At 43.4% G+C, this 27,675-nt stretch overlaps 2 protein-coding genes across 2 annotated transcripts in view; one reads left to right on the top strand and one right to left on the bottom strand.

Annotated features, from left to right (window-relative positions):
* Positions 1 to 27,675, top strand: part of LOC135184335 (polycystin-1-like protein 2) — a 45,556-nt gene that overhangs the window by 6,812 nt on the left and 11,069 nt on the right. Inside the window, exons 5-33 of the mRNA XM_064159987.1 lie at positions 1 to 102; positions 2,082 to 2,311; positions 3,002 to 3,406; positions 4,426 to 4,524; positions 5,222 to 5,271; positions 8,093 to 8,210; positions 9,326 to 9,533; positions 10,573 to 10,693; positions 10,943 to 11,084; positions 11,586 to 11,783; positions 11,976 to 12,121; positions 12,740 to 12,934; positions 13,801 to 13,926; positions 14,864 to 15,046; positions 16,054 to 16,178; positions 17,013 to 17,136; positions 18,243 to 18,377; positions 19,721 to 19,946; positions 20,337 to 20,530; positions 20,794 to 21,024; positions 21,235 to 21,336; positions 21,525 to 21,703; positions 21,893 to 22,039; positions 22,532 to 22,731; positions 22,882 to 23,108; positions 23,594 to 23,810; positions 24,688 to 24,916; positions 25,668 to 25,899; positions 26,328 to 26,424. The exon at positions 1 to 102 is cut by the window's left edge and continues 46 nt beyond it. Coding sequence (XP_064016057.1) covers positions 1 to 102; positions 2,082 to 2,311; positions 3,002 to 3,406; positions 4,426 to 4,524; positions 5,222 to 5,271; positions 8,093 to 8,210; positions 9,326 to 9,533; positions 10,573 to 10,693; positions 10,943 to 11,084; positions 11,586 to 11,783; positions 11,976 to 12,121; positions 12,740 to 12,934; positions 13,801 to 13,926; positions 14,864 to 15,046; positions 16,054 to 16,178; positions 17,013 to 17,136; positions 18,243 to 18,377; positions 19,721 to 19,946; positions 20,337 to 20,530; positions 20,794 to 21,024; positions 21,235 to 21,336; positions 21,525 to 21,703; positions 21,893 to 22,039; positions 22,532 to 22,731; positions 22,882 to 23,108; positions 23,594 to 23,810; positions 24,688 to 24,916; positions 25,668 to 25,899; positions 26,328 to 26,424 — 4,988 coding nt within the window. The remainder of the gene's footprint in view (positions 103 to 2,081; positions 2,312 to 3,001; positions 3,407 to 4,425; positions 4,525 to 5,221; positions 5,272 to 8,092; positions 8,211 to 9,325; positions 9,534 to 10,572; positions 10,694 to 10,942; positions 11,085 to 11,585; positions 11,784 to 11,975; positions 12,122 to 12,739; positions 12,935 to 13,800; positions 13,927 to 14,863; positions 15,047 to 16,053; positions 16,179 to 17,012; positions 17,137 to 18,242; positions 18,378 to 19,720; positions 19,947 to 20,336; positions 20,531 to 20,793; positions 21,025 to 21,234; positions 21,337 to 21,524; positions 21,704 to 21,892; positions 22,040 to 22,531; positions 22,732 to 22,881; positions 23,109 to 23,593; positions 23,811 to 24,687; positions 24,917 to 25,667; positions 25,900 to 26,327; positions 26,425 to 27,675) is intronic.
* BCO1 (beta-carotene oxygenase 1) overlaps positions 1 to 27,675 on the bottom strand; it is a 71,618-nt gene that overhangs the window by 35,168 nt on the left and 8,775 nt on the right. The gene's annotated exons all lie outside the window — the stretch shown is intronic.

Here is a 27,675-nt window from a genome sequence, read left to right as displayed (position 1 = left end):
CACAGTCAGCTTCAACTGGCTGCTCTCTCCGTACTCTGGCAACCTTTCCTGCATCATTAGCACTGGGGATGGCCACACTATCGATCCTTACTACCCTGTCAAGTAAGATATATCCTTCATCTATGTCGTGGGTTTTTAAAGAGAGCCAACAGGAATTAAACTCTCAAATCAAATTGGAGCGAAAATACAGAATTATATATATAGAGAGAAATACAGCACTAGACATTACAAAGCAATTACCATGGCAAACCCCTTTGAAGTTTTCCCCATCCCCAAAAAACTAAATCTACATGCCCCAGTGCTCCAATCCTCCCCCCCTCCACCAATGCCTCCACCATCCAAGAGGCCTACTGCTTACCTGTCCCCAATAAATTGGCCCCTGCCACACACACAGCGCAGGAGAAGGAGGAAAGGAGAGCAAACTGACCTTGTTGTGAGTCTATAAAGAGATAGCAGAATTGTGGGATTGAATAACAATCTTCTAGTCCCCAGAAAAAATCTCAATCCTACAGCCTCAACCTGGGACAATCTATCATTAGCCAACCAGTAAATTTCACTGCTTGCATTTCATTGAACGCTTCAGGTCTCTTGAAGAAGCTGTTAAAAATCAAGGGGACTAATAATAGGCCATACACACAAGACACTTGGGTTCTGCAGAGACTTGCTTGGAAATTAATACAACGTTTTATGCCACAATCTTTCTTCTGCTTATTAGGCCAAGTGATTCCTATTTCTTACTAACACGATTTATTCACAGTATCACAGTATCACAGTATCATCAGGGTTGGAAGAGACCTCATAGATCATCAAGTCCAACCCTTTAGCACAGAGCTCAAGGCTAGACCATGGCACCAAGTGCTACGTCCAACCTTGCCTTGAACAGCCCCAGGGACGGCGACTCCACCAACTCCCCGGGCAGCCCATTCCAGTGTCCAATGACTCTCTCAGTGAAGAACTTTCTCCTCACCTCCAGCCTAAACTTCCCCTGGCACAGCCCGAGGCTATGTCCTCTTGTTCTGGTGCTGGCCACCTGAGAGAAGAGAGCAACCTCCTCCTGGCCACAACCACCCTTCAGGTAGTTGTAGACAGCAATAAGGTCACCCCTGAGCCTCCTCTTCTCCAGGCTAACCAACCCCAGCTCCCTCAGCCTCTCCTCGTAGGGCTGTGCTCAAGGCCTCTCCCCAGCCTCATCGCCCTTCTCTGGACATGCTCAAGCATCTCAATGTCCCTCCTAAACTGGGGGGCCCAGAATTGAACACAGCACTCAAGGTGTGGTCTAACCAGTGCAGAATACAGGGGCAGAATGATCTCCCTGCTCCTGCTGACCACACCATTCCTGATGCAGGCCAGGATGCCACTGGCTCTCTTGGCCACCTGGGCACACTGCTGGCTCATGTTCAGGCGGGTATCAATCAGCACCCCCAGATTCCTCTCTGTCTGGCTGCTCTCCAGCCACTCCAACCCCAGCCTGTATCTCTCCATGGGGTTGTTGTAGCCAAAGTGCAGCACCCTGCACTTGGAGCTACTGAACCCCATCCCCTTGGACTCTGCCCATCTGTCCAGGCGGTCAAGGTCCTGCTGCAGAGCCCTTCTGCCCTCCAACTCAGTCACATCTGCCCCCAGCTTAGTGTCATCTGCAAACTTGCTGATGACTGACTCCATGCCCTCATTCCAGATCCTAAGGCACTACATTACTGAAAACATGTCAGCAATTGCTGAACGAACAGTTCAGTGTAAAGAGTATTTTTTGGGTAACATTTAAAACAATACAATGGAATTCTAGAGTTTTTGATTTGTTGTAATTGCTTTAAAAGGTTTTTCAAACGATCAAACATCTTTCTGCAGGATTTAAAAAGCAGAATTTGTTCTAGTGCTAGGGATAACAGAGAATGGCTCTGTTATTGTCTACTAATTGGATCTGACTTGAGTCAACTAGAAAAGCAAGAGTGGAAGAATGAAAACCAAACAGTAGTAACATACTAAACCCAGTAAAAATTCTAGGCTAACAATAGTAACATTCCAGGCTAAGGACTTCCCAGGGCAGCCTTCCACAACAAGCAGCTGTTCTCTTGTTATTCTAGACTGGTCAGCAACATCACACACAGATATTCATCTCCTGGAGAGTTTACAGTCTTTGTGGAATGCACCAGCAGCGAGTGGCATGTGATGGCACAGAAGAGGGTGACTGTTCACCCCAAGATGGATCAGCTAAGCATTACTGGGTGCTACAGCCGGCATGCATCTGGCGACAGCTCACTCTGCCATGCTCTGTATGGGGAGCTGTTGTGGATTCAAGTTGAACTCAATGAAGGTGGGGGCATTTCCTCTGCATGATTTAAATGGCAGAGTGAATTGTTTCACATGGGATAGAAACAGGATCTTCAATATTTTAACCATATCCCATTTTAGTGAATGCTTTCCCTCTAATTGTGACAGCTGAAGACTGCCAGCTCCATTAGGGGTGGAGAGTGTCTTTCCCAGAGCTGTTACACACCTCAGACATATATATATATATATATATATATATATATATATATATATATATATTCCCTCTACACAAAGCTGGCAGAGCATGAGCAAAACTTCAGTCACGTTAATCCACAAGAAGCCAGCAACAATTTCCATATTTGAAGTTGGGAATTCACAGCAAAGCTTCTGTGATTGAGTGTAAGAGGATCCCAGATTGAGCTGGTCACATTTGCTGGCATATATTTCATTCTCACTTCAATTTCCTGAAGTCTACATAAATGCTTAAAAAATAAACCACAGTAGAGTACGTTTGAATTCTCTTGACTGGCCAGCAGAAAACACACAGCAGACCAAATCTAAAGGGTATAAAATCTACAAGGCATAAACCCCCTCAGTGACTTTGTGAAGAATGGCTGCACTACTGCAGTGTTCTTAGAGCTGCTTTACAAACAGCTGGATGCAGCAGAAAGCGGCTGGAATCGGATGGGCTGTTGTGCAAGCTGTGAGAAACTCTGAACTCTCTTTTTTGCAGGCAGTGCAGTGACCTACATTCTACTAGCAGACAACATCACACTCACTGAATCCAGTGCGAAGGAAGGCATTGTGCCTCACAATCTGACACTTGACAGCACTGCTCAGAAGCTGCTAGGCCCAGGGATACATCAGCTGGAAATCCGAGCCTCCAGCAACGCCACCGCGTCGGGCATCTCTGAGAGCCTTGCTGTTCACTTAATCGAGCCTGTGTCTGGCCTTCAGGCTGAATTAGCTTCTCACACTGTGCAGCTGGGGGAGAATTTGAAGATGAATGTCTCTGTGTCTCGTGGTGCCCCAGATAAGCTGAAGTTTGAGGTGATTGGATCTAATGATACTCATTCTCACCAAGAAGATTGCCCTCACGGAGAGCCTCGAGTGTACATCATTCCTGTGCCCTCTGAAGGTAAAGCATGCTGACATCTTCTCTATCTCCAAACGCTCACAGCTCAGTAGGGATGCTTACATTGTCACAGCATCCTGGGGTAGGGGACAGCTGCTCAGACCTGGTCTGCAGAACAGTATGGCTGGAACAGTCTTACTGACTTGTGAGGCAAAAACCTTGCACTGGTAAATGTGTCTCCACGTGGAGACTGAAAGCAAGGCTTTCCTTGGGTTTTGCAGTTAAAAAGACATGGTGATCCAGCTTTTATTTTTTCGGGGTGTGATCTGATTGAAGTACAAACGATGGCATTTTCCTGAATCACAAAGTGCTTTTCTCCTCTTTGTTCATATGCATAGCTTCCAAGTTTACACTCCTCTGCTTTACACTGCAGCAGTCTGAGGAGTTCTAGCAGAGATGCCAAAGAAGCTTTTCTGTGTGCTGGTCTCCAACGTGTAGTTTTGTTGGAGTAAACTATTTTTGGGTAATTGGGTAATTTTTTCTTTCCCTTATTAAGAAATCAAAGCCTTTAAAAATGTGAGATTAGACAGATTGTCCTTAAGACTTAAATCAATGACAGAAGACAAAAGAAGTTTCATCCTCAAATCCCATGCTAAAGCTGGAAGACTAGAAGCTGATTATGATTTCATTTCATGCTTTAAAGTGATTCAATATTAGAAGTTTTATTGAGCCTCCCTATGCCATTTGCACTTCCTTTCCCTTCAGGAAGAAATTTTCAAACAAGCCAGTTGCTCTCTCAAGATGGACAAACTCATTTGAGTGGCAGCATTTGCACACTAGTTTCCTGTCTGGTTTTCTTCACATCCAGTTAAAGAATAGCACTGCAAATGCAGATCAGTTATTTAAAAGCTGAGATAAAGGAGGGGAACATTCCTTGAAAAGCCTTTCATCAGTGGAAACTCATCAGAGAAACCACAAAGCTCTTAGCAGAAAATAACAGGACTTTATGAATGGAATTTTACATCTCAAACGGGATGGACTGGTCCCACTGCTGTTCTTAACTGGCCATTTGTCTTCTCTAGGTACTTTCCTAGTGAAAGTGGTGGCCATGAATGCCTTGTCAAACACGAGTCTGGATCTTGGGTTCATCACTGTGCTAGCAAACAGTTCTCAGATAAAAGGTAATTGCATTAATCTAACAGTTCTGGCTTTGACCACCTAATTGGCTTTTTTCAGTCAGAGCATTTCATGGAGTGTTTATGGTTTGCATCTAGTAATGGCTTTCCTTCCAGCTTCTGTGGAAGCTTATTCCTGATGAAAGCAGATCCCCTGGCTTTGAAGCAGTCATAAATTAGCATCACTCTGTGTATGTTACACATTGCACATTTGCTATTTGTCCTAGAAATAATGAGTGAAGTTTATGGTATGAGACATAGCTCTGAAACCAAGAAATATTTGCTTCACAGCAGTCTCATAAGTTGCTGCCAGGAAATGTTTCTAGATGGCTCATCTTTACAGTTACAGAAGCAGATTATAGCAGGAATAAAGTGGCTTTAGCACTTACCCTATCGTGGCTTTCCCAATGCTTTCTCTCAGGTTTTCTTTGTACATCAGTGAAAATTTATCACCTTCTGTGAACTGATTTTGATGTAGACAATCAGCTTTGAAGAATCTGGATCATCTTTACAGTGTGTGACTGGCTTGTTACAATTTTGCCTGCTCTAACTAGACTGTCAGGGTTCTGGAGTCTGATTCTGACAGCTCAATCTTTCACACTGGCAGTAGTCAGATCCTGTGTATTTAAGTCATATACACTGGAGGTTTCTGAAATCTTTACAGGTACTACTAAAATGTTCTGCTCCTTTTTGTATTAAACAGATTCTGCAAAGGAAGAAGGCAGCTCCAAAGCAAATGCCCAGAAAACAAATGTAAGTATTATTTAAGAATTATTTTTATAATGGAATGCTTAGAATTTTATCCTATCAGTAGAAGTGCTGCATGAGTGTGATGGTTTGGGTGTTACCCGCCCCCAACCACTAAGGTAAAATCACCCAGACTAAGACTCAACCACTTGGTGCCATGGTCTAGCCTTGAGCTCTGTGGTAAAGGGTCGGACTTGATGATCTATGAGGTCTCTTCCAACCTTGGTGATACTGTGATACTGTGAAATTGCACGAAGCTTTATACTTACAGCTTAGCGCAACATACAAGCAGATATTTACAATAGATACAGAAATATGCAAGTTAAAAAGTAATATAGAAACACAGCAGCCCTCCCAGAAACCTGAGACCCCAGCGGGGGGCTCCCAACCACACTTCCACCTTCCTCCCACCCCTCTACCTTACCCCAGACTTTGCCTTACGTTCGAAGGTGAGTTTGGAGGGTCGGCCAGGGGGGTGTTGCAGAGGGGGATTCTCAGTAGCTATGCCATTTTTGGCGAAGGGGAGAAATTATTTGGGGGGAGATAATTTTATATAAAAATATAGATTTATTAATCTCAATATTCTGCACTCTCGCCACCCCCAACCACTCTATATTAATATTAAGTTTCAATACACGGTTATGAAAACAATCTAGGATAAAATATGTACAGGGGTTTGTTAATTAACTAGCAAACATTCAAACTATAAACAGAGAGAGGAGTTTTCCCCACGGCTTAACACCGTTTGGGGTCTATATGCTATCTGCCCAGCAGAGTGGGCTGAAACTATTTCTGCTCTATGGCAGAGGAAACTTATATTACAGAGGTATTAAAGCTTTTACTCACAACTCTTATCAGTTATTAATCACCCTCCGGGGCTGTGTCACAGCCTATGTCTGATGTCCAGACTTCAGGGGGCATGCAAAGTGTGCGCGGCTGCTGGGAGTCTGAGCCCCGTCGGGAAATGCAAGCAATGCAGGATCTGGTCCTGATAACACCGTGGTGTGCAGATGTGCACAGCTGGCTTAGGAGGCTATAGGCTCCTTATATATATATATATATATGTGCAGACTTGAATGAGCTCTGCAAGAAAGGTACGCAGACAGGTGAGCTACGAATGAGTCAGAGCATGAGGTCTGGTCCTCTGAGCATCTGAGTGGCTGAGATATGCAGGGTCTGGGCCTGAGGGTCTGAGCTGAGTGCTGCAAGTGAGGGTCAGAGCACGTGTCTGAGCTGAGCTGCGAGTCAGAGATAAGCACTTTGTTTACCTGTGCACCCCTATTTATTGAATGTAGGCTGAGATTAATAGCCTCTTTGGCCACTAGAATGACCAATCAGGTTGGCAGTCAGCCAAACCTTACCATAATAGGCAGAAGCTTTCCCAAATATGGGGATCACATGGACTTACCCCAGGGAGACATGAGCTGGGTTGTGTGGGGGATTACACAACCTGTTTACAACCAGGGATCCTGACAGAAAAAGATGTCCAGGCATGCATAGGCGCAAATAAGCCTTTTTTGGGCCTACAGGCCCTCCATGACAGCAGGTTAGGAAGCAGATGGAATAGTCACACAGACAGCAGGTTAGGTTAGAGAGAAGTGCATGCAGCCCCAGAGACAGACAGCAAACAACTGTGCTATCTATGTTTATGTTCTCATTCTTATACCTCTCAGCAAGCCGATGAGTGAAGTAGACATTGCACTTGTTTCCTTTTCACAGCCTATAATCTAATTCCTCTCACCAAAATATCTCAGCTAGGCTCAAACTAGCACAATGAGGTACTGAAAAGAAGTATTTGTAGCATCCTAGATTATGGGCTAGATTTTCTGTGCCCCGTATGGCCCCAAAGCCCCTGAGACAAATGTGTTTACAGACATTCAATCTATACTTCATCAAAGCCTGCAAGTGACAATTGCAAAATTAGAGCAAATGAGCTTTGCACAATGATTCATGTTTGGAAGTTGAAACAAGCTTAAATGAGTTCCTAAATTATCCACCTGACTAATGGAAACCTCTCTTTGAGGGACTATCCTTCAAGCAGAGTTTAATATCTTTTTATATTGCTTCTAAGTGTTTCCTGCTTCTATATTGGAATGTTTAAGTCACTTTGCAAGGAAGAAATTCCAGTTATGGCAAACTGAGGAATTAATGAGACACCAATTGCTAGCAGCTGCACAAATTCAAACAGTGCCAGATCTAATACATTATTATCATCTTTAAGGTATAGTTTCTAACTATAACACTAGCAGAGAGATGCCTGTTATAGAAGATGTGCTGCTTCACAAGAAGGCATCACGCTTTACAAATTGCTTGCAAGTGCATACTGTATGAGAGGAATAGAAACCTAGTTCAAAACTAAATGTATCAGGGTGTGTTTCACAGAAAGACATCCAACTATCTTCTTTGTCTCTTTATCTATAGCTGTAATGTATCCAAATCAGAACATAAAAAAAGGAGGAATGTAATAAAAGACATACTGGAAGACAAAGGATGGTCCAAGAGTAAAGAAATCTTGGCCCAGAAACAGAGAATTAGTGGGAAATCATTTCCTAAGTATCTGCATTAGTTTTGAAAAGTGGAGCTAGGCTCCTAAGCCACTTATGCATTTGGTAGTATTTTGTCACACAATTTCTTTGTGCCATCTGCCCTTATTCCCATAAATCCTACCTTCCTCTTAACACCGATGAGGGAAAGGTCATTTAAACCACGTATCAGCATACAGCCATTTGGGCTCTGAATTTTGCAGATCTGTCTCTTTATAATATGTAAGCTACATTTGTGCTTATGCATGCTCCTCTCCTAAGTGATGCATTTACTTATCATTTAGGACCACAAAGGAAAACACAAGATGTATGTAAAACCAAGTCGCCACCTGGGTCCTTTCACAACGGTTAGGCTTGGCTGGCCAGGCAACAGCAATGACTCCACTTTTCTCTGGTCCTGTGGTAGGTGCATTTCCTGAATTGAACCAACAGCCTCTGTTTGATGAGTAAGGAATTCACTGCCATGTCAGATCAAGTGGTGAAAACCTGACCAAAGCAGGGCTCTAAAGTTTGCCACTCAGTGTAGGTGAAGAACATCCTCCTGCTCTGTCCCAGCTTTAACACTGAACAAATGACAGTGTGCATCATGGCACAGTATGCAATATGGCCAGTCCTGTTCAACATCTTTATTGATGATCTGGACCAGGGGATTGAGTCCTGCATCAGTAAGTTTGCAGATGACACCAAGCTAGAGCAGGTGTTGATCCGTTGGAAGGTAGGAGAGCCCTGCAGAGGGACCTTGACAGGCTGCATGGGTGGGCAGAGGCCAATGGGATGAAATGTAACAAGGCCAAGTGCAGGGTTCTGCACTTTGGCCACAACCACCACAAGCAGTGCTACAGGCTGGGGACAGAGCGTCTGAGAGCAGCCAGGCAGAAAGAGGTCTGAGAGTACTGGTAGATAGTAGGCTGAAGATGAGCCAGCAGTGTGCCCAGGTGGCCAAGAGAGCCAATGGCATCCTGACCTGGATCAGGAACAGTGTGGCCAGCAGGACAAGGGAGGTTGTTTTTCCCTGTACTCAACACTGGTCAGGCCACACCTTGAGTACTGTGTCCAGGTCTGGGCCCCTCAATTCAAGAGAGATGTTGAGGTGCTGGAACATGTCCAGAGAAGGGCAGCAAGGCTGGAGAGGGGCCTGGAGCACAAATCCTATGAGGAGAGGCTGAGGGAGCTGAGGTTGTTTAGCCTGGAGAAGAGGAGGCTCAGGGGTGACCTCATTGCTGTCTACAACTACCTGAAGGGAGGCTGTAGCCAGGTGGAGGTTGGTCTCTTCTCCCAGGCAACCAGCAACAGAAGAAGAGCACACAGTCTCTGTGTTCTGTTCCCATATTTATCCCTGACTTCATACATTTGAAGAAGTCAGGCTGTACTCTGAACTCTGATTGCCTGCTCTTTACTTCGGGTTTGGGAGATTTGTTTGCTCTATAAAGCTCTTTGAAACCCAGGGCAGGAAAGTCCTTTATATGAAGACATGGGATGTTATCACTGTTTTAATTACAAATGACATATTTGTGCAGGAGCTTGCTGGCCTGAGTGGAGCAAATGTGTGCAGCAACAGATAATCCTAACCAACCAAACTGAGGTGCAGATCCCACCTTCCTGCCTTCCTCCTCCAAAGTCAGCAGTGACTGTCAGGGTTACAGTCCGAAACCATGGCAATGAAGAGAGGCAGGATGAGCAATGTCTCTATGTGACTGCAAAACAAGAACTGCAGCTGGAAATCAGGTCAGGCTTTAAACCCTAATATTTACTGGTTAATATTATTGCTATGCAAACATAGTGCAAGGCCACAGTTACCAGTAATGATAACATACTTAGACATCTACTTATACCTTACCATCATAGGAATTACAGGCAAAATGAGTATTGATGCATTTTCCAGTCCACATTTCTGAATACTTTTATAAACTAATATTCTTCCCAAAACAATTTAGGGTTTTGCCCCATTACATCCTTTCAATGCTGGAGATTTCCACATCCAAACCTCACCAAAATGACTAGAATAAATTCTGTAAGGGGTGCCTAAAAGTTCTGCTAGACACCTACATACATATTCCTGCTCTAGAAATCCTTGAAGAGTCCAGTGCTTCATGAAAGAGCAGTGGCATTTCAACAGAATCATATCAGGAGATAAAATAGAGGCAGGCTGGATCTGAGAGCTTGAATCAGTTTTGCAGCATAAACAGTTTGTGGGTTTTGGGCCTCAGTCATGTTGCAAATGGAAATGAAAGTTCCTAAAGCTCTCACTTTAAGATTATTTCGCCTGCCTCATAGTGTAGGGCTTTGCAGAATTTCATCAGCTGGGGTTGTTTAGCCTGGAGAAGAGGAGGCTCAGAGGGGACCTCATTGCTGCCTACAGGTACCTGAAGCGAGGCTGTAGCCAGGTGGGGGTTGGTCTCTTCTCCCAGACAGCCAGCAACAGAACAAGGGGGCACAGTCTCAAGTTGTGCTGGGGGAAGTCTAGGCTGGATGTTAGGAAGAAGTTCTTCACAGAGAGAGTGACTGTCATTGGAATGGGCTGCACAGGGAGGTGGTGGAGTCACCGTCCCTGGAGGTGTTCAAGCAAAGCCTGGATGAGGCACTTAGTGCCATGGTCTAGTTGATTGGCTAGGGCTGGGTGCTAGGTTGGACTGGATGAGCTTGGAGGTCTCCTCCAACCTGGTTGATTCTATGATTCTATGAAATGTGGGTAAACCCCTAAACATCAAGGATTAGGACATCTCGTGCAGTTACTGCCTGTAACTGTAATCTTACTTCCTTACAGGTGTGAGGCAAACTGCAAGCCAGTGAACTCTAGTGAAGAAGTTGTTCTGAGTGTGTTTGGACAAGAGGACTCCCAGGCCATGTATTATAACTGGTATTTAGATAAGACATTCCAAACCAAGGTGAGAACATCATAGTAGTTAGAAATACTGCAGAAACAAAAATAGACATTCATCCTGAGGGAAAGTCAGGTGGCCTCAGAGCCAAGTTCTGTGAAATGGATGATTTATAAATAACAGGACAGACCAAGACCAGGGGGTGTCTGGTTTGGAAGGGGTCACCAGCGTCTCACTCTGCTCCTTATAGATCACAACATAAAGCACAGCAAAGAGCCTCTGCTGCTATATTCTCTTTTCTGTCCGATTTTCCAGCCTCCAGCCCTCCCTCCAGCCTGTGGCCTGATGGGTTTCAGGCAGAACTCTTTGCACTTGCTTCAGAGTAACACATCTGTGCTGAAAATGAACAGCTCTTTCTTGCAGACACAGGGAGAAGCTTTTCGGATTAAAGTAACAGGTAGGGACAAGCAGGATGCTTCGGAATCCTTTCAGATAGTCTCTGCTGTTGTGCCATCACACTGACATTACATCCTCATAGCTTTACTGGCAAATTGAGGTTAAATTAGTTCACAAGTTGAGAGCTGTTACTTTGTATGTGAATTCCTTAAAAGTAGTTATGGGCTAAGCTTGTTCTGGGCTGCTGCACAGCAAGACAAAGACAGTTTTCTTATGCCAACCTGTTAATAACTTTGCTAAGGCTCATCTGGAAATGGAGTTATGCTAAATGCTTGATCAAATAATGCAACTTTGCTTTATAATGTGAATGCCACCATGTTTTTAATTGCTCTTTTCCCCTTATGGCTTATTCAGTAGCAGGATTTAATTTCTCATTAGGCCCAGCCTGATGTTTCTGGTGCCTGAACAAACAGTGCCATTGCTAGAGCAGGCAAGACGAATGTCTGAAACCAGTGCTGCCGGGGCACGATTATTGCTGACATTCTGCTTCCTCCACACCCAGCAGTGACTCAGCGTGGCTATGGGGAGCAAACTTACCTTGTCAGCACCGTGCCTCCACCCGAGGTCCCCAGCTGTGCCGTGGCTCCCAAGCAGGGATCAGTGCTCACCGCGTTCAGAGTCTCCTGCAGCACTCCTTGCTTGGCAGATCCATGCCAACCCAGTCACAACAGGCTCACACACTGCTTCTATCTCAAATCAAGTAAGTGTTGAAGTGTTTGGCTAACTGCAACCCTGTGGGTTACTGGTGCTAAACAAAGCAGAGGCACAACCTGCTTCTGCTCCCCAGCAAGACTAGTACCGAGTCAGCTAGGCCTAATCAGAGCAGGCTTAGGGAACACGAGGAGGTGCCTTCTGTGGTCTCTGGGAGGTGACAAACTCTTTCCTGTTTCAGATTCTCTCCTGCACTGTGGCCCTGATCCTGAACTCTTCCCAGTTTATCTTCCACTTGGAGAAAAGGAAAATAATTTCATGTTACATATGACAATTACTGTCAGCAACAACTTTGGTGATACAGTTCAAACCAATGCTTCAGTGAAGGTACACAGCGGAATTACTTTGTTTTAGAATGTCTCGAGTTGATTCCTAACCCACAACGCACCTGGGAGCTTCTTCCCATTTTATATGGATTACTTCTTTCTGAATGTGCCAAAATCACCATTTTCCTTTCTAACAGAGACTATTCTCTGTGGCCTTAGGGTAGTCAAAAGAACCTTCCAATGCCCTATTTCTTGGATAAAAGTCTAAAAGAAGATCTGTCTGTGCATCAGGCAGCATGGGCTGCCCGGGGAGGTGGTGGAGTTGCCGTCCCTGGGGCACTTCAAGGCAAGGTTGGACGTGGCACTTGGTGCCATGGTCTAGCCTTGAGCTCTGTGGTAAAGGGTTGGACTTGATGATCTGTGAGGTCTCTTCCAACCCTGATGATACTGTGATACTGTGATACTGTGAAGCTGTATTTTGGGAGGCCCCTGAAAAATCCTGCTTCTGCCCCAGTAAGGAAATCCTTATCAGGACACTAAAAATAGAACATTAAAAACTGGGAACAGAAAGCTTTCCATTCCACTCTAGCTAGGCTATCAATAAGATGATGGTGGAAGCTGGTCAAAGATGATTATAAAGCATTAACAATGTCAAGAGTATATCTGATTTCTTCATCAGGTTGGACATACAGACATGAGAGACGCGAATGTGACCTTGCAAGCCATCGTATCCGAGAAGACAAACACCATCCTAAAAGATGGGAACAACAGCATGAGTCTTTTCCAGCTGTACAAGTCAGTGACATCTGTCCTTAATGAGGAGACACAAGGGGAGCACTTTGACACATCCTTACAGGCCAACACAAGAAAAGAGGTATGTGAGACACTTGTTTCTTTGCAGTATGATGCAATATAAAGGACCTTTCATATGCTTTGGCAGCTCCAAAGTAATAAAAACCTCATGTATCACCACCTGGAATCACTGGAGGTTTCAGGTTTCCAGGATCTGTCTCAGTGTTTGGCACAGGTTTCAGCTATTTTTCACTCTTTGCCCATATAAATAATTTGGTTTATCATCCATCAGTAAAAGGATTAATTCTCAATTGCTATTGCACTGATTTCAACTAATCTGGATAGTATTTTGAAACTTCAAATCAACCTGATCTTCCACAGACAACTTAAATATTAATAAAATGGTCTCACTGTGGGAGAAATATCATATCTGAACTGCCCAAAAAAGTACTAGCTGGTGGGTGATTTTATTTTGTTCATTTCAGCTACCAGCTCATGTTTCAGTTACAAGCTTCTATTTGCACAGTACTTCAAGTGCCTCAGATGAAAAGATCTAGAGAAATGCAATTTATCCTCCAATATGATTCATTCTTTGTGTAACATCGACTGCAAGTGGCTGTGCTTTCCCTGGCAGTGCTGGTTATTCAGCCTTCCACATAGATGAGGACAAGTTCTCCCAAGTAACTCTCCTTGCTAGCGATGGATGTTGAGTGTACAGATTCTCTGTGCTGGGTGGTAACACAAAACTTGTGATTAGACAGTTCCTAAGACAAGTGGCATCCTGTCAGCAGGCAGTTCAGAGCAGCAGATCAGTTCAAATGAGCCTTGCTGTGGAGTCTCCCTCTGCTGCGTGATTTACAGCAAGCCTGCCTGTCAATATTCAGCACTGCTCGCATGGTTCTAATTAACATCTTAATCCTTTGCCTAATTATTCCTTTTCATCCCAAGCTCCGAGGGCTGATGCTGACAACTCTCTCTGCTGTTAACATAACGTCTATGCAGACTGCTCTTAAGATGTCAGAAGTACTGAAAGAAATCACTTACAGAAGTGAGGAGCTGTCTGTCTCCGCACAAGTAAGAAGCAATTCATCTTCTGTTGACTCTGTTGCACTCACTGGCCTTGGAAGAGTTTCAGTGCCTTACACTGTTCTTACCCATTTGTACAACTGTACCAGCATGTACACTTTAACCATAAAGGAATAGTTTTTTTCTGTTTAGAGTAAGTGAATTTGAAGCCACAAATACCATCTCAGCAACCTCTGCAACCCAGGCTGTGGCTGTCTGGCCAGTTACATTTGATGGTACATTTTTAAGACAGACACCTTAACGTTTAGTCAGAGGCACGTTAAGATGTATGCTTTATCTTGTAAAGCACATTCTTAGGATCCTCAACAAAAGATGCCCGGGGGGGGGGAGGTCTGCAATTGTCTAGATGCATTGGTCCCTGTCACAAAACACACAATGATAAGCAACTGCTGCCTCGCTTGAGCACTAAACAGAAATGGTAAAACTCATTCTGCTTTGGCACTTAGCACAGCACATGGGCAAAGGTATTACACAGTGTCGATCCAGTAGGGTTTGTGGAAACTAAGACTGAAATGCACACACACACTGGAGAGCATGGTGGTGTATTTTGGACACACCATCCAGAAGTATAACCTAATTTGTTACATTACTGTATGTCTAATCTCTGTCCTTGCCCAGTGTTAGACAGACAAGCTTCCTTCAGGTGTTATTTATCTTTGTTATGGATTAAATCTGTGAGAGAAAGCTGCATTTTTCAGGTCTGTATTCCATGCTTAGTATACCATCTAGTAAATCATCTTTATTGGTGTTTGAGGTATTGCCCTAGCACAAATTATCACGGGCCAGTGTTAGCCACAAATAGTCCCATGAGATTACTCCTGTTGCAGTATTCACTAAGTGTCACAAGTGTCCCTTCAGTCATTTGCATTTGCAGTTCTGCCATTTAAACAGCAGGTTTAAACATTCCCCCTTGTTTCCTGTGCAGGTGGGAGCAAGCAACACTTTACAAGAAGTCAGTGCTTCCTTGCTCACTGTAAACACAGAGGACAGCAGAGATGATCAGAAGCTAAAGGATGCAGTCAACTATTTATTTAATGCAGTGAGCAATGTTCTTAAAGCTTCTGTAGAAAACAGAGCTGTGAACACTTCAGTGCCAGAAGCAGAACAGGTGAGTTTGATTTGACAGCTTGTAGTGGACTGTGTGTGAACCTTTGGATGGTTTTGAAGAATTCTGCTGTCTTTCATACTTTTAAATTGGCATTGGGCAGGGCTCATTGTGACACCAGGCTGGACTTGGGTATCAAAGGAAACTTCTCCCCAGTCAGACTGAATTGTCTGCTGACAAATAGAGGACTCTCAAGATCTGCTGCGTTTAAGGCTGCACAGGACAGAGCACTGAGACCACAGCATCAGTGCAATACCTCTAAGTGGATGACACTGGCACAAAGAGTGTTGTCAGATTTTATTCTATCCTTTCTTTTGGCTCAACATTTAAGGAAGCCACAGATGTTCAATGTTCAGGATTGGTTCCACTACTTCAACGCTGGAATCAGCTCTCATTGCTACTTACACCTTTTCAGAAAGCCCACTCTGATTTTTTGCCCTATCCCTTCCTATCTATATGTGAATCATGACCATTACCTTGGTGTGCTGCCTGGGGTGAACACACTGTAACTTGCATCACTGCAAGGGAGTAGGGCATGAAAGAAATCTAACTTGAGAAGAAAGGTTATGAGAAAGGTTATTTCCTTGAGAGGAAAGGTTCATACTGCCCTAGGTTAACACACTAATAATAACACACAGCTAGCATATAATTAGGTCTGGTTTTCTTGCTTTTGTGATGAAACATTGAAATGTGCAGCTAAAGGGCACTGATGTACAGAATGTATTGCATTAAACTGATATCATATTTGTGGAGCTTCAATCTGTATGAGTCATAAATAATAGATTATAAAAGTAAAAGCTGTAAGATATTTCTTTGCTGTCTGCAACGTTTGAATGAGAATTACAGAAATTGAATTTCTCTGAGATTAAGAAGCTCATCACCAAGTTTGCCAACTTTATAAGACACTGAAAATGGGTACTTGTTCCTAAAAGGAAGTGAAGGCAAATAGTGTGCAACTACATGATTCTGAGAAGTATTTTTGCAAATTTGCTCATCTGATCCTTTTCCAGAGTTCAGTGTCATATCAGCTGCTGAATACAGTTGAAAATCTACAGAGTGCCCTTCTCTTTGGGAAAGAACTCAATGATGAGCCAACAGTTCTTACCACTCCTTCTGCCACCATGTACATACACAGGTAACAGCTGCACTGTCTCCCACCTCCTCTCCTGAGAGTTTAATTTGCCTCAAACATTGATTACCAACCAACTAGATATTGTAGCATAATGTCAGCTTCCACAGAGGCTGTCGTTACTGATGGTAAGAACAGCCTGGACTCCTCCAGTTAGCTCCAATAATGCCACCTTAGAAATTCTCTTCTTTGACCAGCAGAGAATTTACTGCTGTTTCCTGGATGAGGCAGCAGCTGCTTACCTTTGAACTTAGGCTATGTCAATTAAGGGATCTTTTTCTTTTCTAAGTTGCCAATAATGATATCATAGAATCATAGAATCAACCAGGTTGGAAGATACCTCCAAGATCATCCAGTCCAACCTAGCACCCAGCCCTATCCAGTCAACTAGACCACGGCATAGGATTGCAACCAGGTTGGCAGAATCAAGTAGAATCATGAGCAGCCAGATAAGCTTTCTCCATTCCCTATAATCATCTAATTTTTTTGCCCAAGAGCACATCCACATAGAAATCAGGTACAGCTTTCACCTATGCTCACCCAGTTGGGTACAACTTCCTATCCTGACATGCCAGTTCCACCCCATTTGTGATGATTCTGTGGTGGCATTATGTGGAGTACTATTTCAGGCACAGATTAATCTGCAAAGAATTTACTGGCAGAGTTAAAAATAGTTTTGCAACTAAATTATACTTGTGAAATGAGGAAGTTTTTTCTCTAAATAGGAAGTCTCTGATTTTTTTTTTTCCCCTCCTGATTTAGTTTTGGTTTATTTGTTGGTTTTTTTTTTTCTATTTCTCTTCTACTCTGCTTTGCTTGTGTTTAACTCCAACTGGACAGACTGCAAACAGAAAACATGGATGGCACATCCATTAACATCTCCAACTCCAGCTCTGCCAGCTTTACTCTCCCATCTACTTCCTCTCTCAGGGTTTCAGGACTTGATGAAACAGTGGATATAAGGGCAAGTAAAGAGCTTTTATCTGACTCGCTCTGATATGCAGCTTAGATTCTTGTTCTAGAGGTTTTAGAGTCCTATTTTTCCTTTTAGAATGAACACACAAGCACACAAGTCATCCCTCCTGTCATAACAAGAAAATAAAACATTTTTGTCAAAGAAGCTTTCATTTATCTTAATTGCATGAAGTGTGTTCAGCATGCTAAGTGGGACTAAAAGCTTAAATTCCACATCTCATCAGCTCCTCACATAGATTTCTGATTCATACCTGCATGGCTAGAAAAGGCAATAAAATGAATCAATACCTATAAATCTAGTTTACTGTTTGTTTACATCTCATGCTCCAAGTAAGCTGCAACAGCTCAGAGTCCATATCACCATTAAAGCTAACCCGCAGCAGTCCTGCTTCACCTCAGGCAGAAATAGATGAGTTTGAGGCAGTCAGATCCTGCAGGAGACAAGAGGCCCACAAGTGCCCCTCCTCTGAAGTAGGATGTGGTGTATTTTCTCACAGAACAACAGATTGCACATTATGTCTAATTTTTCTAGCAGGTCTTCTGAAGGTCTCCCTGGTTGATCTGATACTCCCAGGAAATCCATGCAGTATCTGCAAAAAAATTGTGTCTTTTCCAGCTCTGCTACAAAATGCCCTAAGCCCACTGACACCAGCGGAAACACATCCACTGTGTGACCTGAGCATTAGGAGAGGATCCTGAATCCTTTCCTTGGGCTGATCACTCTCTTCTGTGCATTGCTATCACAGTAGAAACACACTGCTGTTCCCAGTTCCAAGAGGGGTGCAACAGCCTGACTTTGGTGGAGTTACTTTGCCAGAAGCTTAGAAAATTACATTTTGATGTCTGGTGTCTAAAAGGGCTACAACAAATGGGATCAATAGGCATTGTTGTATGCATACCACTGTTCTGAATCAAATTCACTTTCAATGTTTGTGTTTGACCTGCCCTAGAGATAGAGCAGCTGCTTGTTAAAATCTGGATGTAGGCTTCTAAGTCAGGTGCTGTTTGGGTTTTGCTATTCAGCAATTTAGTGTGTGAATATAATGAAATATTGGCAACAGTTCAGCTGTCTGATTGTTAATGTTTTGCTCATAGATGGTGAGCTTTGCTGTGAATCCCTTTTTGTCCAGTAACACCAGTTTTGACATCAGTGGAACAGTGGGAGGGCTAAGCCTTACTGGTCTGGACGGCTTGAACATACCAGTAAGCAATCTCAAAGAGAACATTGAGGTATATTCACTATTTTGTATCCCTCTCCTTCTTTCCCACGTTTTCTTTTCTCTGTTAATGAACTGTCACTTCTGTTATCATCTTCTGTAAGGTGACTGCAAATGGTGGTAGTGTTCATTATATTATACAGTGGAATGGTGGTGTCTGCATTTGTGGTGGAGGGATTTATGTGATGTGACAAATGTGATAACAAATGTTTCTTATTTTCTCCAAAGGAGGTATCTTAATCTTCATTTAAATGGCTATGAGAATGCTAACGCTTGTGGAAACAGACTCCAGATGGCAGTCATTCCCAAGCACAATGTAGTGTCTGATTTCCTCACTCAACAGTTGGATTACTACTACAGTGTATACATGTCTTGATCTGCTTCTGCAGAAGAGACGGTGCTTTTGTGGACCCAAGAAGGAATCGAGTAGCTGGCTGGGAAAGCACTTGAATTTTACTTCACTTACACATGCAGGAGGGTGAACCAGAAATACAGAAAAGGAGCTAAAAAGCAAGAGATAGCAAAAGCAGAGATAGGTACCACTAAAGATCGAGCAACATCTTGCCAATCCTGAAGGCTTCAATCAGTGGGGGAGCTCCAAACTCCCCTGTTACTTTCAAGGTTTTCCAGTCTCATACATAGTCACAGTCCCTCACTCAGTTGCCATGGTCATAGCACGTTCAACTGGTGTCAGCCCTGGTCTCATGATTAGTCATGTGTCAGTTCCAGTCTCACAGTAAACTGCAAACTCTTTTGGCTCCAAACTGCTGTGTTAATCATCTCTGAGGGTTCTCTCCATTAAAAGACTCATGAAACTGTCACAGTAACCCCCAGCTTGCATTATAATGCTCTTGAATGTGGAACATTTGGCCTTGCCTAGTTATCAGCTGCTATTATTGCAGAGCTTGTGGTCTGGTAGATGAACAGCTGTCTTCCTGGGACAATGGTGTGAAAGTATCTTGAGACAAACAATGTTGAGGTAGACATGAGGAAAACAAACAACTCCTTACAATACACTACTACTGTTTGGGCTTCCTAGCTGATATAGAAGCTGCCATGTCAATCATTCATCTATGCACTTCATGTGGCCAGTGTTTCAGTCATAATCTCAGCACTCAGTTCAGAAATGGACCTACAGTCATAAACTGTGATGAGACTGCACAGGTTTCAAATGAACTTTTCAGTGATTAGCTGTCAGCATTAAGAAAATTACTTTGAAGATAGTATTTTTTGCTGGCCATGCTTTCCCTATGTTATGAGATAAGATTATCTAGCATGTGTCTATGTTGTGCTTATAGATAATAAAAGCAGAATGCTTTGCTGTATTTAAAGCTCTGTCTTTCTGTTTAAAACCAGATAATGTTACCAAGGCTTTCGACAACTCAAGAAGATAAGATTCTGTTGAATCTGGGCAATTTTAGCACCTTCCAAGTCAATGTGACTTCAGAAAACACATCTATAGTGATCCAGCTGGAATCTGAACATGATATTCCACTAATACTCTGCTTAGGATATGGTTATCACCCAAATGAAACCAACTATGATATGAAAGATCACTTGTTCTATAAGAAAACCAGTGGAGGTAAGGCAACTTGTCAGTGACCCATGAACTTGTGCATTCTGGGCTTACATAACCAAAAGACTTTCACCACCCATAGCAAGTGCAGGCAGTATGGGCACTGCTCATCCACAACCTCACAGCACACGTGTGCATTTGCACAATGAGCTTTAACTAGGAGTTCAGGCATCTGAGTGGACAGAACTCTCTCACAGGCATTTCAATCTGCCATGCTTCAGCATTCCAGTCTCTAGTATACAGAAGCAAAGAATGGGATACTTTAAACAATGAGTTGCTAAGAATTGTTTCATACCTCCTTCTTAAGGTTGGTTGTTTGATTCTATGCAATACAGCTCCATAGTTCTGAATTAGCATTTATATATATTCATTGCAATTGAAATATTTGTCTTCAAGGTGAGACAAACACCTGGGTTCTTAGCCCAGAAGACCTCATTTTTGGAGAAGGAACCTACTATTTCACAGTTTTACAAGACATGGGAATGGATTCCACAGTCTACGAGAGGCTAGCCATAGCTGTCACTTCCTTTGCATCCCACTGTGTATTCTGGGATGAGAGCCAGGGGAATTGGAACAGCTATGGATGTCATGTAAGTAGAGTGAAACAAATCATGGTTTATACTATGTGCTTCAGAGCCAATCCTTACAACCACCAATGTCATCCTGAGATATTAAAAATACTGGCCAGACACCTGAGTGAAGTATTCCTCCCTAGACCTTGAACACTTCTTTGGTGTCTAGCAGTTCTCCATGCTGATTTGCCATTCTCAGCACTGTCTTTTCACCTGCTTAGTGAGTTACTTAAAACTTTGAAGCTAAATGTTTTATAGTGGGTTTTTTTCCTGGTTTTCAGGTAGGACCAAAAACAAATCTCAGAAGCACACAGTGTCTCTGCAACCATCTGACCTTTTTTGGGAGCTCCTTCTTCATCATACCCAATGCCATAGATGTTAGCAAAACTGCACAGCTGTTTGGTACATTTGTGGACAATCCTGTGGTAGTGACAACTGTAGGATGCATCTTTCTGGTATATGTGCTTGTAGTTATTTGGGCTCGAAGGAAAGACATCCAGGATGATGCCAAAGTAAGTCTTCAGCCAATCCAAAATGTATTTAGGGCAATTCCTAGCCTCTTTTAATAGGAAGCCTTCTACCAATTCTACCCCCTTCCCTGTAACTCTCTTTACTGGTAAGTATGTGTGTTGTTCACACAGTGACAATCTCCCAAGCACTGCTTTAAGGAATCCATGCTTAGGGAACAGCTAACACAATGCTTTCATCCTGTCACTCTGCAGGTGAAAATCACAGTGCTGGAAGACAATGACCCTTTTGCTCAGTATCATTACCTTGTGACAGTTTTCACAGGACACCGCCGTGGGGCAGCCACAACCTCCAAGGTATCAATGGCACTGCATGGTGAGGCAGGCACTTTATGCACTTATGCAGAACACTGAATGAGGCTACTAAACAGGATGGCTCAAATGCAATGTCTACACAAAAATGTCTTTAGATTTGATGAAAGCAAGAAGAGGATGCCAGAAGAATAATCATGTGCAAGTCTTCAGTCTGCCTTTTTATTTTTCAGGTGACTCTCACCCTCTATGGACTGGAAGGAGAGAGTGAGCCACACCATCTAACTGATCCTGATATTCCAGTCTTTGAACGTGGAGGAGTGGATGTTTTCCTGCTCTGTACCTTCTTCCCTCTTGGGGAACTGCAGAGTATTAGACTCTGGCATGATAATTCAGGGGACAGTCCATCTTGGTAAGTGGAGATCAAATAATAATCTAAACTGCAGGGCCAGGAGAATTCCCTATATCCTGTGTCCAGTGCAGCATGGGATGTATTCTGTGCCTTATAGTTTCAACATAATATAAGCAGCCAAAGGCTAGAGCTTGTCCTCCACAGTCCTGAATTTCATACCACTCAGTTCCATGTGTGTTTTTCTAACAGGTATGTGAATCGAGTACTGGTCCATGATCTGGCATGGGATCAGAAATGGTACTTCCTCTGTAACTCTTGGCTAGCCATTGACATTGGAGAATGTGTCCTAGATAAAGTGTTCCCGGTAGCTACAGAACAGGACATGAAGCAGTTCAGGTACCTTCTGGTTTATGGACTTTTTTTTACTTTTGATAGCAATCAGTCTAGAGAAGCAATTATGTAAAACAGATAAAACACCTGGACATAAATGAAAACAAGGAAGGTTTTTCCATTGCCTTCAAAGGGGGCTGAACAAGGAAAAGAGGAGGAAGGCTGGTCCTTACCCTAACAGTGATACACCACTAGAAACATTGGAGGGCTAGCCTGGCTAGACCTACAGAGAGCCAAGCATCTTCTCTTATGTGTAATTTCCCTAACAATTTGTATAGAAGCTGCTTGTGATTAGCTTTCCCTCCATGGGGTGGCCAGAAGGAAAGGGCAGAAGCAGCCATGACCACTTGGTGCAAATCAAGCATGACATTTGGTAATCTCTCATAGTTATTTCTTCTGCTAGTGCATAGAGGCATCAACAGTTCAGGACTCTGAACTACAGCTTTATTCTTCCCTCTCCTTCCTAAATATCCATTTGATTTCTCTCCTCCTTCTTAGTAATCTGTTTTTCATGAAGACCTCCAAGGGTTTCCAGGATGGGCACATCTGGTACTCAGTTTTCAGCCGCTCACCACGAAGCTCCTTCACACGAGCCCAGCGAGTTTCGTGTTGCTTCTCACTGCTTCTCTGCACCATGCTGACCAGCATCATGTTCTGGGGAGTGCCAAAAGACCCATCTGAACAGAAAATGGATTTGGGTAACAATCTTCACCATTGCTTGGGCAGGGAAATAGAGAGACAGCAGAATCTAGACCCAGGGCATTTGAACAACTGGCCTTTTTCTCAGGAGAGAGTTCTGGTGGCTCCTGGGGTCATTTTTACTCCCCTCCTCCGTTTGATCTTGACAGGTAAGATCGAGTTCACGTGGCAGGAAGTGATGATTGGCTTTGAGAGCTCCCTCCTCATGTTCCCCATCAACCTGCTCATCGTGCAGATCTTCAGGAACATACGATCCCGACCAGCCACGCAGGGCAGAAAGAAGCAGCCAGGAAAGAACGTTCGAGTGTCGCCAAGCCTACCTTCCACCCCACCGGTCACCCAGGCTGCCTCGCTCACTCCAGAGGCTGTGATAAAGGCAAGTTCCCAGTGAGTCCCGCACTGCCCTCTGCTGGCATCCTCAGTTTAACCGCAGTCATCTTCCCTATCAGATGCCCTTCGGCTTGTCTGTAGTGAAAAGCCAGCCTTGCCCTGCTGCAAAGCACTCATCTGCCAGCTACATGGAATCCCTACCTGATAAACCTATGCACATCCCAGCCCCCACACAATTAGTGTGGCCAAAACGCAGCGCTTGGGTGTTAAACCAAACATCACCGGCACCACAGACCCTGTCTTCCTCAGCTTTGTTCCTAGACATACAACCTGTGTTTTGGAATCCTGAAAGCTGTCCTGCTGAACTCATTGCAATGTGCCTGTCACAGCCAGCACTCTAGGATGTATTATACTTTCTTATTCTGGAGATTTTAGCACTTGGTTTTGTTCCCACACAGTGATGCCTTCAGATCCAAACAGCTTAAGTCACTACAGCCAGAGTCACTGCTGTGTTGCTGCTGTCTTTTCCAGGACATAAAAAGAATTGCCAACTCACTTTCTAAAGCTGTGAGGGCTCCATCTCTCACCTCAACATCAGATCTTGGAAAATCAACTAACATCAACACGCTTTTGGCATTGGTTGAAGATATCATCTGCCAGCAGAACAAAGCTGGGCAAGAGTTTTATGATGGGAGCAAGAAGAAGGATGATCCCATAGCTGTCACATTAGGTGCTGTGGATACACAAGGTAAATAACACAATGTGACATGCCCACTGAAACCTGGTAGTAAACATGATGGTAATGCTGGATGTCCACCAACTTGCTCAGAGCAGTGCCAGCTGGAGTAGATTGCCCAGGGTCACATTTAACTCAGCTGCTGAATACCTCCAAGGATGAAGACTGCAAATTCTCCTAGTAACCTGTTCCAGGTTCCAACAGCTCTCCCAGTACAGAAGCTTTTCCTTACATTTAGAGAGAATTGCCCATGTTTTAATTTGTGCCCATTGTCTCTTGTCCCCTTACTGTGTACCACTAAGCACCCAACTGAGTAAAGACACTGTGACACCTCTATTGCTTATGCTGTAAAATGAGACATTAGCTACCAGCCTGGCTCAGGAGCAGGGTCACTATTCACAAAGACATACAAATACAAATTGCTTCACCATCTTTTTTTCCTCTGTCTTTTTCCTTCTTGGTCTTGTGCTGCTGTTCCTTTCAGTCTGACTCTTAACTTGGGAATCAATTTATTTTCAATTCTAAAAGGTCCATGAGTAAATAATCCCACTGATTACATTAAGAACCACATTTTCTAATTAAGGTAACAAGCTACTGATTGAACAGGTAAACTATGAACAAATTAACACCTGATCATACCTTCTCTATTAAGGTTTTAGGAATTCTGTCTCATGAAGTTGCCTTCTGGCAACAATTCAGTCTGTTCCAACAGAAGAGCATCAAGCTCTAATATTAAACCTGCTTTTACACATCCCTTTAAATATGCCTCTTCACTTGGTCACATTTATAATCCTGAGTTCCAGTTCTGCTACCCTTTGTACTGTATTTCAATCTAGGAATTATGATGTCAATTTCTTCAAAAGTTAATAAATAATTCTTTGCCTGCAAGAGAAAACAAGAAGCCCAACTGCAGAGAGAGGAACTCGTGAGCAACTGAAACATGCTGATTACGGTCGCTGCTTGTACATGCAACTCCAGCAAGTGGAGATGGAGCTGGAGTTACTGGGGCCCCATGAATTTCAGATGCCTCAAAGTTACACACAAGCTGTTCATCAGGTTCAGCACATGAAGAACCTCCTGGAGAACTGGCTCTGCTCATCAGCATCTGTCAGTGAGAGGTATTGTAGGTTCTCACTGCATTCTCAGTATAAGTAAATTCAAGGTTGTGAATTCAAAAATGGTGAGGGTGATGGAGCCCCAAAAGCTTCTGCTTACTGTGTGCCAGAAACCCGCTGTTGCAGCTGCAAGAACAAATCCTGGCTCAGGAGCAACAAGGAAATTTCAATGCACTGCAAACTGCACACAAAAGCAATAATGACAGATCATCACTCCTTGGCATTTTTGCCTTCAAAATGGCATGTTACAATACAAAGCTATGTCACGGTAAAGGGGTGGGATAATGACTGAGCTCTTAGAAGTTTGGATAAAGCAAAATCAACAAGCTGGCAACAATATTTCATTGAAATGTGGTAAGATGGAAGTACTGAAAACAATAGTACTAATTCTCTCTCTGGCCTTTATGGTGCTCACAAGACATATCCAGCAGCTGAAATGTATTCATAGCTTTATTTGTTGGTATTTCTACTGGAGGTGCAATTATGCATGAACTGGGGAGTAAATAGGCCCATCATGTTTGTTTTTGTTTTAGCTGATCTTTGTACACTTTGTCACATTTTTGCTCCCTGTCCTTTCCACTAACCACATCTCCTATAGACCTATATTAAAATAATGTGGAGTGTTTTGATTGAGATGAGATTTTATGTCATGAGATGTTGCAAATCCACAGGAAACCTGAAGACTCTGATTTTGGCTTCTGTTCCACTGCAGAATGATTGTTTTGTTTTGTTTTTCTTCTGGTTCACTCTCAAGGTGGTCCCTTCATCCAAGCATCTCTGGTGATGGCAAGAAAAGTTCCTCTCCAAAAGGGCTGCCCTGGTGGTTTGTGTTCATTGCTTGGTTCCTTGTTGCAGCCACCAGTGGTGTATCTGGGTTCTTTACAATGCTCTATGGGCTGCATTATGGCAAGGAGAACTCCATCAAGTGGCTGATCTCCATGGTCGTCTCTTTCTTGGAAAGTCTTTTCATCACACAGCCCTTAAAGGTGAGATGCTCAGAAATACCACTCATTCTGCTGTCATTTTGGGAAGACAATGCAATGTGATCTAAAGAACAGCAGGATTTAACATGCAGAACAAGAAATCTTTGCCCTCAAACCAAGAGCTAGTGGGTGGTTTACAGTGTCCTGTTGTCTTTTGCTGGCATTAACTCCATCAGTTTCATCTCCCTTGTTTTGTCAGAGTTTAACTGGTGATGAGGTTTCTGACCGGGGAAGATGTGTCACATGGCAAGATCAGTTTAGCTGGATGGACTCCAGCACTGTGCACTGTTCTCTTCTTTATGTGCTTCAGCTGCATGAGTTCAGCAAAGCCAAACCAGAGCTGTTCTGCTGCAGTGTCTGGATCCAAAAGGATACAGACCAAAGTCTGACTTAAACTGGCATATGGTGAATCCATAGCAAATTCTTTCCAGGTGCTGGGATTTGCTGCCTTTTTTGCTCTGGTTCTGAAGAAGGTGGAACATGAGGATGAAGAAAACACAGCTATTGATGGGCCTTTATCTGCACCAGGTAACTGTAAAGTCAGAAAATATTAAAGAAAGGGAGACGCCCTCCAAAGTTTTTAATTGCTTCACGCACAAATACATGACCCAGGTCAATCAAGGACCTCACTAGTTATGTACCTGAGCTGTAGCTGACAAAGCCAGCAGGAATCACTACATCCAACAGGTGTTGAGACTATGTGCCTACCCATTAGAACTCCTAGGGTCAAGATGGGAGTGGAAAAAAAGCCTAAACAACTGATTTTGTGCCATTTGAAGAGAATACAGAGACCAGTGTATACTTAGGTTGGATAAACCACAAGATCAAAAAGGTAGAAGAGAATTCTGAGTCTTTTTACAGCTGCAAATCTATATATACACGCAGCAGTTCCCCTAGCTGTGTTGCAGGATTGCCTCTGTTACTAGAGGACCTGCTTGCTGTCAGGGCACTGATATTTGACTCCTTCCTTCCCTCCATTCCCTCCATTCCCCTATATTGATTCATACTAGATTGTACAAGTGGATCATCCATCACTTTTCAGTCCCTCAGCATTCAAGGAATATCTGGAAAAGAAAATAATAGAGTGTGGCAAGTTGACTATAGAGCCACTGCAACCAAAATGAATGCCTTGGTGCTACCAGTATGTAGTAAGCATGCTGAAATATTGTAGCTCTCATGTCAGATGTATGAAAAATCAGCAATACAAACAGGTTTGTTCTAGCTGTGTGCAGACATCTCAGTGTTTGAAACGAAACCTGTAACTACTCCACAACCTAATGAAAATAAACACGTGGGTCAGTGCAAAATGCACTCTTCATCTAGCTTTGATGCAAGCATACCTAAAACTCTCTCTCAAGGAAATCCCCCACTTCCTTTAGGTCTTCTATGAAAGGTCACAATTTACATACTTCTCCACAGCCACAATTATCTGTACTACTCCCATAAACTCAGCAGTGGATTCTGCAATCATAATCATGGCTCAAAAACAAGCTCACACCATCAGACAGGAGTCCTGGGGCACAGCAAGGAAGCCAAGTCTAGAGCATCCTCCCTGATTAATCTCAGGCTCTGAATACACCAGCTCCTGAGATGCTCAGTCTAGAGGGAGACATCTGGACTACACCTGGGCCAAAACCCTGACACACTGTGAGCTCCTCTCCCCACTTCTTGCCACACTATGTTAAGTGCTCAAATCACATCCCCTGTCTTCCTAATGGAAAGCATTAAATAGAAACATTTCCTTATAATGTCCAAAGAAACAAAAAGAAGGACATAGAT

Source organism: Pogoniulus pusillus, chromosome 20 (genome assembly GCF_015220805.1).
Source record: "Pogoniulus pusillus isolate bPogPus1 chromosome 20, bPogPus1.pri, whole genome shotgun sequence".
In the NCBI taxonomy this organism is placed as follows: Eukaryota; Metazoa; Chordata; class Aves; order Piciformes; family Lybiidae; genus Pogoniulus; species Pogoniulus pusillus.
The sequence above is the reverse complement of the archived record's forward strand: the minus strand, read 5'-3'. Positions and strand labels throughout refer to the sequence as shown.